The 10844-nt window shown below is 38.5% G+C and overlaps 1 protein-coding gene across 8 annotated transcripts in view; it reads left to right on the top strand.

Moving 5' to 3' along the window:
* Positions 1-10844, top strand: part of LOC123498661 (rho GTPase-activating protein 20-like) — a 190534-nt gene that overhangs the window by 36389 nt on the left and 143301 nt on the right. For 3 of the 8 annotated variants that reach the window (XM_045245983.1, XM_045245979.1, XM_045245985.1), the window contains exon 2: positions 2943-3237. The exons of 2 other annotated variants lie outside the window; for them this stretch is intronic. In XM_045245983.1, the coding sequence (XP_045101918.1) occupies positions 3122-3237 (116 nt within the window). In that variant the 5' untranslated portion in view covers positions 2943-3121. Of the gene's footprint in view, positions 1-24; positions 263-2869; positions 3238-10844 lie in introns of those variants that run through there. 3 more of the 8 variants (XM_045245981.1, XM_045245986.1, XM_045245980.1) reach the window with 2 other exon arrangements.

Here is a 10844-nt window from a genome sequence, read left to right as displayed (position 1 = left end):
CTTATTTTCTCATTTCCTGTGTCAGGACAACCACTAAGCATACCTTCAAGTCAGGATGACATGCCTTGAGTCAGGGTGAAGTGCTGGGGATTATCTAATCAATGTGTGTGGTTTATCAGGCTGTGGGTTGATTAGATATGAGTATAAGTGAAATTAATCAGTATTTGTACAAGGAATTGAAGAATTGTGTTGTAAAATCATTGACGATGGCGAAGAAGTTATCATTTTTATGGCAGAATAACAAATGTTATAGAATTGAAAGGTAGGCAGAAGTACTTTAGAATAGCAGTGGCTCATGTACAGGTAGGATTGTTCATGTTTCTTTAGTATTGTCTCATCTAATTGTTAGATCTAATCTTATTGTTAGATAAGATAAATGCTTACTTTATTTGTAATGATAATACCATAGTCATCATCATCATGGCCTCATTGTATGTGATGAACTGATGAGCTTGAATGGAAAGACTAAATAAAAGAGAATAACAAGTTAAATAGAGTAATATAATCAGTTAACACTTTATTCATCACACAGTGTAGTTGTACCACATCATCAAGTGAATCACTCTATGATTGAAGTTTGTCCAAGTCATAACATTTTTAATAATTTAAGTGGCTGTTAAATGCCATATGACATTTGTGCTCTCATCTCACAGATGAGATGTCTAGGATTCAAATTAAGAGGTAATAGAGGCTATTTAGACTAACTTCTTGTCATTGGATAGTCCTTAGCACAAATTAGGTATAGAACAAAGGAAGAGAAGTTGTAACCTTACTACCCATTAACCCTGGGAAGACATATTAAGACAACATGATGTGATATATTAATTTTTTATTGCCTAGTCCTAAGCAGAGATTAGGTAACAGGCTAAGAACAGTCCCCTGGAATCCATCAAGTTTTACCAAAGTGTTGTAAGTGTGATTTAGTCATGGGAAGATAGTAATCTGTTGCACTCATTTCTGCTCTCTGTATAAAATTTTTCTTCTCAAGCCTTGTGATCCACTTACTTTCTTCTTTTAATCTTTTTAGTAATGGGACACCTTTTTACCTTGAGATTTGTGTATGATTAAACCATTTTATTGACATTAAGAAGGGTCTATGTGGGTCAGAAGAATAATGGCCACACTTCATTATTTTAATCCCCCACTTAGGTTTCTGAAGCCGTATAAAATCACCAAGTAGTAAGGAAAATGAATATGAAAACATACCGCAGTGCTGAAGGGGTCAAAGCCTAACAATTGATAGATTCTCACATATGAGGCGCCTAGACCCAGAGTAACGTAAGCAACACTCCGGCCGAAATTATTATTTTTATTTATTTTTCTTCCCCTACCTTCCTACTGTGGCAGGAAGCAGAGTAGAAGTCAAAATGAACACTGCAATAGGGTAAAAAATCCACCCAAATGCAGTTATCTATAGACTGTTCGTGTCGCTCTCGAAGCAAGGTGATGAGAGGCTGGTGCCAGAATGCAGCAACTCCTGCCTAGCAGCCTGAGAGCCAACGACAGCACGCCCTTCGCATCACGTGACACGACTGATGCCAGCCTGTCTCCCCCATAGGCCCACACCTCACACCCATAGACACTCATGTACCCTCTGCCACCTCTCCACCACTGAGTGACACTCTGCCTTTCTTTTATGCTAATATGCAAGATTTCATCATTATGGTAGACAACAACATGCCCCCTGAGGAACCAGAACCCTCTAGGGGAAGGAAGAGTGTGTGTAATCCTGCAGAGTGGTAGAAAAACTTAGCTAAAAGACAAAGGACTATGGGAGAAGCATACCTGAGCAGGTCTACAGGCCACCATGCGATAATTTTCTTTCTTTCCCATTCAGTTATCCTTCATAATGGATTGTTTTCTGAGTTTGTTAGTAGTTTGTATCTGTTTTCTTGCATTAAAAGGACAGCTATATTTCTTCTGTTTATCACTCTTCCATTATTAGGTGGTCAGATTAGGAAGTATGTGCACGAGTATCACTTACGTTTTTGCTTTATAAAATTAGTACATCAATCAAGAATGGCTTCAGTGTTGGTGAATCTCAATAAACTATATGCTGTTGAAACAAGTTGACACAGGAACAGGAATAAACAATGCATGCAGGTTTGATAAACAAAATATTGCAAGTGTTTTTTTTTTCACAAATAAACCGGATAAGAAATATAAGCTGTCATCCATTAGCCTTTCAGAATGCTTTAGTTTCACTAAAGCCCAGGTATAGGCTAGAAAGCACATGTAATAAACATTTTGAAGCCAAGCCCTGCTTTGTATCTCAATTAATTGAGAAAATATTGCATTCTGAATGTTGCAAAATTGGGATTTTTTTTTTCTCCGTTTTCTATTTCTGTTGCTTATGTTACTCTGTTTCTGGGTACCTCATATGAAAGGAGGCCTCTTAAGTTATTGAAGCTGATGATTATGATGATGATGATGAGGAGGAGGAAAGGACTTGGTAAAAGAGAAGATTCAGGGCTTTCATGAATGTTATCAAACTTCTTTCCTACTTTTTTTTTTTCCTATCTCTCTCTCTCTCTCTCTCTCTCTCTCTCTCTCTCTCTCTCTCTCTCTCTCTCTCTCTCTCTCTCTCTCTCTCTCTCTCTCTCTCTCTCTCTCTCTCTCTCTCTCTCTCTCTCTCTCTCTCTCTTATGTTACACACTGTTAGGTTAAACTTTCATGCCTATAATTTACTACCAGTACAAAACATAGTATTCAGCTACATATGGGATCCTCACAAACAGAGCATTAATTTTTTTTCAGTTATTCAATTTTTTTCCAAATAATTTGTTAACTTTCCAGGTAAACATGTTACTTTATCACAATATTAATTATTGTTTTATTAATGATTTTATTTGTGCATGTGCCATGACAGCCTTCAGATGGTGCTTATTTAATGTTGTAAGTGGATGTATGGATGGATACAAGTGACACCAAAATATTTGCAGTGTAATGAGTGTGTTCAGCAAAGGTTGCAATCCTGTGTTGTGAATGGTGAGACAAATCACAGCAAATTGAAAGTGAATGCATAAATAACAATTATCCAAGAGAAAAACACACAAAACGAATAGATTTTGTGAAGACACAGAGACCGGCTTGGCGTGTGTGAATCATTTGTGAGAGGCTGATGATGCTGCAGCGAGGGGGAGGAGGTATGGGGGACTGGTGGTGCTCCCCCTCAGACCCCCCAATCCCATGCTCCCCCTGCACCCACTCCTACCCCCACTACTGGACCATCGGCAGGTACTGATCCCCAGTAGCGCATGTCCTCTTCCTGCAGGTGCAAGGAGCAATAACCTTTGAGGCAGTATAGTAATGTTTTCCGAGGAGCTGCAGCAGTGTATATAATGCTATTAATTGATACTGTACTGTATCCAGCTGGTTGGCAAAAGGAACTTTCTCTCTTTCCTCTCTGTATAGATATTCTTGAATACAGTAAGGTCTCGGTTTACGTAAGAGTTACGTTCCTGAAACATGACGTAAGTTGATTTTGTACGTAACTCGAGTTTCCGTACATTTCAAAGCATATTATCGAGTTTTCAACCAATCATTGTTTATTGTCATTCAGGTAAGTTAAAGGTTATATTGTTATATTATTTACAACTATGTAGGAATATGAAACACAAGCTTGTTTTTGTTGTTGATTAGGGCCGCGAACGCGAAGGACTGCAGGTTGCCGAGAGGGGTGGACGCCTGAGGCCGCCAGGAGGGTGGGCAGGTCGAATGTTGTGACGCCCAGGGCGGACAGCTGGGAGCGTAGTGCAGTGTGGTGGGAGTAGAAGCGTGGGCAGCGGGGCAGGAAATGCAATAGGAAAGGTCAATAGGGATCAGCAGACAGGCGCAGATGGTGCAAGTGAGCTGCGAGTGTCGTGTGGCCCAGGCGAAGGCTCCGGAGTTGTTATTGTTGTGATGGTGGGTGCGCGAGCCCTCAAGGTCGTCAACCTCCCCGTTGTCATGGTAACGGGCTTCCCATTTTCTTCTTCCCTCCCTCACACACAGTTGCTGCCTCCCTCCTCATGTCTTTTAATTATGTCCTCTTTTTCTTGTAGCATAATGGTTTTCCTTTTCTTAGCATCACTGCTGTCACTAAGGAGTTTTCTCTTTGGTGCCATTGAGCAAGATACTAAGAACTTGAGTCAGTAAACGCAGAAGTAGAATAACACTTGCCAGGGGCGACAGTGTGGTGGAACTGAGGCAGGGTGTTATTGTATTCAAGTGTGAGGCGGGCGGTTTGGCGGGTAACCACTAGTGACGCCTGGCGGCCAACAATAACAATAAATCCCGCGTTTTACGATTTATAAATTTTCAATTTTTTTAATCTTAAATTGCTTTATAGTGGACTGACGTAACTACGAGTTTGACGTAACTCGAGACCGACGTAACCCGGGACCTTACTGTAAATGTCTTGGTGTTTGATAAGTTATGGGCTCTCTGTACCTCAGTGCTTATTCATGGTGGTGGGTGCTGGATCTTCAGTTCTTACGAATCTTCTGCTTCTTGTGAATATGCTTATATATAAATCTTTCATTTCAGGTGCTTTCTAAAAATTTTCTTGAATCTTTTAAGCTATATAGCACATGAAAATTTAAGGATATTTATGTAAAAATTTTATAGAGCCTCGTGTGGAGATTTGTGGTAAGACTTTGAGAGGGCCAGTACAGTGGTACCTCGAGATATGAGTTTAATTTGTTCTGTGACAGAGGTCGTATCTTAAAATGCTCGTATTTCAAAACAGTTTTTCACATTGAAATACCATTAATTCGTTCCAGCCTCCCCAAAAAGAGCACCATAATTTTTTTTTATGTGGTTTTAGGTAAGAATAGTGTGTTTATAAATAAAGATTTATGTATAGAAACATAGTAAAGCATGACAAAAGAGAATATGATTACAGTAAATCCCCGATTATCTGAAACGAAAGGGGGAAGCCTCTTTCAGATAAGCCAATTTTTTTAATAATCCAGATTTATGATTTTTTACCTAAAAAATACAAATTTTTAGGTAAAAAAAATCATAAAAACTACTTTTACGAAACCCCTCCCTTGGGGCATGCACAGTTATCTCCCAACATGTTCCCGATTGATCCACCTTCAGCTTATCCAATATCTCCAGCTTCTGCTGTATGGTAAAGACAACTTTCTTCCTTTTCCCACTTTCTTTGGGCACCTTTGGCTGGTGATGATGAAAGAAGCCAGGTGGAAACACAGGTGGTAGAATGCGGCTGGCGAGTGTAAACACAGTGGCGCGACTGCCAACTGCTGATTGTAAACAATGAAAGAAAACAAATGCATGATACGCTAAATTAAGTCAGATCAGAATATAACTGACCTTCCGAAAAAAAAATTTTCCCAGTAATGAAAACAGTCTTTAGTTTAAGAGTGTTCCTCTTGCCAAGCTATAATTAAACAAATTAGGCTAACAAATGAAAGGACAGAAGGAAAACAAAAAAGGATGCCAAGTATTGATACACCTTAAATCAAATAAAGAACCAAAGACAAATTACTGACCACGCCCGAATATGCAAAACCGAATTACAGAAGCCAAACCGAAGTGACAGAATTACATGAACTGAATGAATCCATTCACCATGAGTAGACAAAAAAAGTTAACTAGGGATGCCAATCACTCATAATGGATATTTGACAAATTACAAATGCCAAATTTGGAGAGACAAAACAAAGTTCATGGGATAGTTTTAATAATGTGTTAATTGTATATACGTAGTTATTTTTATTTGTTTTCATTGTTTTAATGTTTTAGAACGTTTTAGTATAGAAAAAAATACAAATAAATTTCGGATAATCCCGTTTTTCGAATAATCCGTTTTTGGATAATCAGGGGTTTACTGTAGATAGCCTTTGGCTAGTACAGTGTTAAGGTGCTAGCCTGGCATTGCTGAGGTCAGCAGATCGAGTCATGCTTGGGCTCATGAGATTTAGCTGTTTACTGGGAGGTTACTGCTGTGGTTGAGTACCACAATGGGGAGTTGGGTTTGCTTGACATGTTCTGGAGAGCACCAACTGTGGTGGATACCGGAACTAAAAACCAACAAACTTTTACTTTATAAACTACTTTTATAAAGTATATTTATCTTTGAGGAGTGCATTCCATGGGGCATTACCCTACTGCATCCCCACTCTCACTTGTGTCTGTTGATTAGCTGGAATGTACAAATATAGCCACCCACAGATGACTAGCTACTCTCTTAATCACAGAAGAGCTCGTTGACGACCCTGTAAACATTATTCATAGAATAAATTAAATTTTAAGTGGGCAAGACAGAACGAGAGAGAGGGAGGGGGGATGGTAGAGGTTGCGCCGCCACTACCGCAGAGGTTTGTTTATGTTGTTCCCCTGCTCGGTGATAAGCGTCGGTGGAGGAGGTAGGTGCAGATAGAAGAAATTTGTTTTTGCCTTTTAGTTATGGACACATGTATACACTATCAATACATGAAAATATATAAAATAAAAACAAAAGTTTATTAAGTATTCTTACCTTGGAGACAGACGTTTTCAGCAGTGGTGGTGAATGATGGAGGAAAAGGAAGGAAGGAGGAAGGGATGCAGGTACCATCCACGTGTAAACATTAAATAAATTAAAACTGCACTTTCTTTAAATAAAAAATGTTCAATAAATAGGGTGAAAATGATGAAAGAAGAATCACAGTGCATAAGATCTGTGAGAAACACGTAGATACTAGCTTAGCTGAGGGTGGACTGATGTGCTGAGTTGCCGACTAGTGGCAACATCCCTAAGCATGAATTGTATCTCAAAATTTTGCTTGTATCATGGAAACAAAAAATGGACCAAATCATAGCTTGTATTTCAAAAAACTCATATCTCAAGTAGCTCATATCTCAAGCCACCACTGTATTGCTGTTAGAGATAGTCAGTCCCAAAAATTATATACGCATGATAACTATGAATACTCAATTAGGACATAAATATTAAGATAACTGTGTCTGGGGAGTAGAAGCCTGGCAAACCTGAGGAAGTGTGTGCTTGAGTAAGACATCATGGCATAGAAGTGAATAATAGAACTAGGTGCAGGAGGCTAAACCTATGTGAGTCAGGCATCTGACTGCTGCTTCATTATAACAACCAGGAATATTTCAGATCTGCCAACCTTCTTGCTCTTTAGACACAGCTCTATTATTTTGTCAGCTCTTTATAAGTTTAAAGTTTCTTTACATCTCCTCTTCTATTCCTGTCATCATCTCATAGGAATGAAATTTTAAAGCCTGTCAATCTAACCACAGGGAAACTTTGCCTAAGTAACCTAGAAAACCCAGTTAGTCCGGATAAATACCCTGATTATGAGAAATGGATTAGTGAGAGTTGTGATATACTGTTTCCTAAAGTGTCAAAATGTTCTTTATGTCTGAGTTTTGGCACCTTCCAAGGGCAGGTTTAATTGCATATCATTGGCTTGACTAACAGAGCAATCTTGGTTTGTGTTATGAGCATGGAGTGACTCAAAAGTAGTGTGCACTCAATTTGGCAACACTTTTTGTAATTATTCCTTTTGTGGTGTGTGTTGGGTATTAACAAAACCTTTATTTTTACATATCCTGCACTAAACTAGCACATATTCTCTACTTTATTTATTATCTAATATATAGATATGAGAACTCTGTAGCATTGGTACTTTATCTCCTCAGGTTATAAAATAAAAGGTTTGATATTTTTGTTGAATTTATTCTACATTTAACATTTGCATGGTATTAATTTTTCCTTTGATTCATGTAAAGTATTATCTTAAAACAGAAGTATTCATAGAATAACAATTTGATTGTTTTATCTTGAAAGTACTGGAAATCCTTTTGCAAATTTCAGACCAGGTTGGTTTCTTTTAATGTTATTATAGTAATCATGAAAGTATCGACATCATATATACAGATTTCTTAACAATATTAGTTATTCATATTTTCTGATACAGCAATTTTCTGGGTCTCTTTCTAAATACTTTAACCTCTATAGGGTGGCTGGGATCTATAATTGATGCAATGTACAGGGCATTGGTGTTTATAGTTGATGTGCCCTTTGTGGGCTTAATTTCAAATTTTCACATGATATTTTTGGCCTGTCAACACTCTTCCCTCACAATAATGTCTCCCTCTAAGCCACAGTGGCCTACAAGCCATAGTAATGGCTACAGGGGAAAATGATAATTCCTTTTCCTTTCAATCTTCAGACGAGAATAAGTGGCTAGTGACTTCCACCCTACAGAAGTTCCTTCCCTCACAATGATGTTTCCCTCTAAGCCTCAGTGTCTTACAAATCATAGGGGAAAATAATAATTCTTTTCCTTTTCAATCCTCAGATGAGGATAAATGGCCTGTGACTTCCACTCCCCATAAGGGCAAATATGGTCCAAAACTGCATCTTAATGAAAGTACAGTTGGAACCCCACTATTCATACACAGTCCATTCTAGGAGGCTGCATGGATCGCGGTGTTGTATAAATAGCATTTTTTTTTTCCGTAAAAGATAATGTAAATTGAATTAATATGTTCCAGACCCACAGTTGATCACTTATTTAACCTGAAACTGATGGTGATCTTCCATGTAAGCACATACCATTCCATTTTGAGGTGGTTGGTGATTATGGTTGATTATCCTGATTTATTTTTATATCTCGCTTACACCTTATCAGATAATACAGAAGAGAGTTTCCGTTTTCTTTTGCTGTCTTTTAAAATTCATAATACATCACTTCATTGTGATGACTGTATGTGCTTGTATTGCATTTCATTAGTTATATAATGTAAAATTTTTCTTGTTACGTAATTATGTTCATGAGTGTGAGAGAGAGAGAGAGAGAGAGAGAGAGAGAGAGAGAGAGAGTTATCAATTGGGAAGTTTTTTTGTGTGCATATGTTTGCACTGTTACTCACACACACACACACACACACACACACACACACACACACACACACACACACACACACACACACACACACACACTCCCAGGTCATTGTGCGGATCGGACGTATCTGAGCAGCTCACAGAGAAAAGCTACAGGAGCTGGAGGCTGGCCTAGATGTATGTACTGGTGGAAGAGGGGATTCTCCTGTCTCCATATTAAATAAGTTTTGGATTGTACACAGGCAACCCCCGATTAATGAACGTTTACACAACGAAATTTTGCTACCGTGAACGTTTCCTTTTACTACCATCTGCTCATATAACGAATACCAAACTTGCTTTAACGAAATTTTATCCAGGTAATTTTTTCCAAGTTTGAAAGCCCCGCTGTATCACGCAAGCCGACAGGCTTTTGAATACACCAGTGCCTCTCGTGGACAAAATGCACACCACTTACTCCCCTACCCTTCCCCGCTCTTAATTCAAAACAATAACAGCATCCAGCAGCAGCTCGTCTTCCTTCACTCAACTTGCCATCAAAACACCCTGCAACCAGCCCTGCAATTAGCATTGCTAAGAAGACCAGGAAGTCTCTTACTCTTACTCATGAAGTGAAGCTGGATATTATTCACAGACACGAGAGAGAGGCGAGAAAACTAATAGCATTGCTCGCCACCATGGCTTGACTCCATCTACTGTCTCTACTATTATCAAGTCAGTAGACTCTGTTAAGGAGGCTGGTGAGACTGTATCTTCCTTGTAAGCTAAAAGAACCACCCGAACTTGTGACTTTGCAATGAATAAAATGGAAAGCCTTGTGGAAATGTGGTATAGGTTTAACCTCCTTAATCCGGTATTCTTTCATCTGGCAACACCTGTAATCCGGTAAAATTTTTGTTTGCCGAAATTTTTGAATTGGCTGGAGTAATTTGCCGGACTGCCGTTCGGCGCTGTACTGTGTTTTGGAGCCCGGGCATTCTGGATCAAATTTGGATCAGTACCACGCTGCCGCTCATTGCAAGCACCACCCCCCCCAGGTGCATAAACATTTTTTTTTGTAATATTTTCCCCTAAACATGGCTTCCAAGCGAACAGGAAGTGATAGTGTTGTGTGTGAACCAAAGAAAGAATGCAAACATGACAATATCAGTGCAACAGAAAGTGGACCTATTGAGGAAGCTAGATAAAGGTGTTTCAGTGCGGACCCAATGCCAACAGTACAACTTTGGATAAGTATATAGAGGGTGTTTTGGGGACCACCTATAGTTCGAAATTTTCCATGGTCTGTCAGGTCTAAGGTCCGGTGGTTGCCGGATTTGGGAGGTTCAACCTGTACATAAGTTTTGTATGCAGTACAATGATGTGCCTTTTGTTTACATTCCACAGGTTGCCGGCTAGCGTCTTTCCTGCTCCACTCTCCCTCCCTTCATTAATTTAAGATCATCAACATTATAAAGTTACTTACATACATACATTAGTGTACATTATAATGACTTAGTCTTAAATTAAACTGCTTAAGGGGAGTGTTTGGTTTAGATTGGTGTTGTCATATCTCCAGTAAATATGCATGAAACACTCTGATTTTTATGTTGTGAAGTAATAGGAACATGTTCATCAGTATTAGACATTCATCTCCATTCTAGTCCCCAACCCCGTCATGCAATTATGATTGCAACTAAAACTTATGAGTGTTATTCTGGCGTTATTATTTGCCCCATAACCTTAATTTTCCTGTGGCAAAGACACGTTATAATATGAAATGTCTCTATGTCATTAGATTTTTTATTTCATCTTTTTTTGTTTTATGAATTTTTCAAAAATCTTTTTTTTTTTTTTTTTACTTTTTTTTTTACCAAAAAATATTAATACAAAATTACATGTCACATATATGAAAGAAATAGTGACGTGTATTGAAAGAAGAAGTATTCTTCTATATTTTAGTTTTTGTTTCATTGAAATCAAGCTAAAATTGTCTTCAAAATAG

Source organism: Portunus trituberculatus, chromosome 48 (genome assembly GCF_017591435.1).
Source record: "Portunus trituberculatus isolate SZX2019 chromosome 48, ASM1759143v1, whole genome shotgun sequence".
Classification (NCBI taxonomy): domain Eukaryota; kingdom Metazoa; phylum Arthropoda; class Malacostraca; order Decapoda; family Portunidae; genus Portunus; species Portunus trituberculatus.
This window is presented reverse-complemented; position numbering and strand designations above follow the sequence as displayed.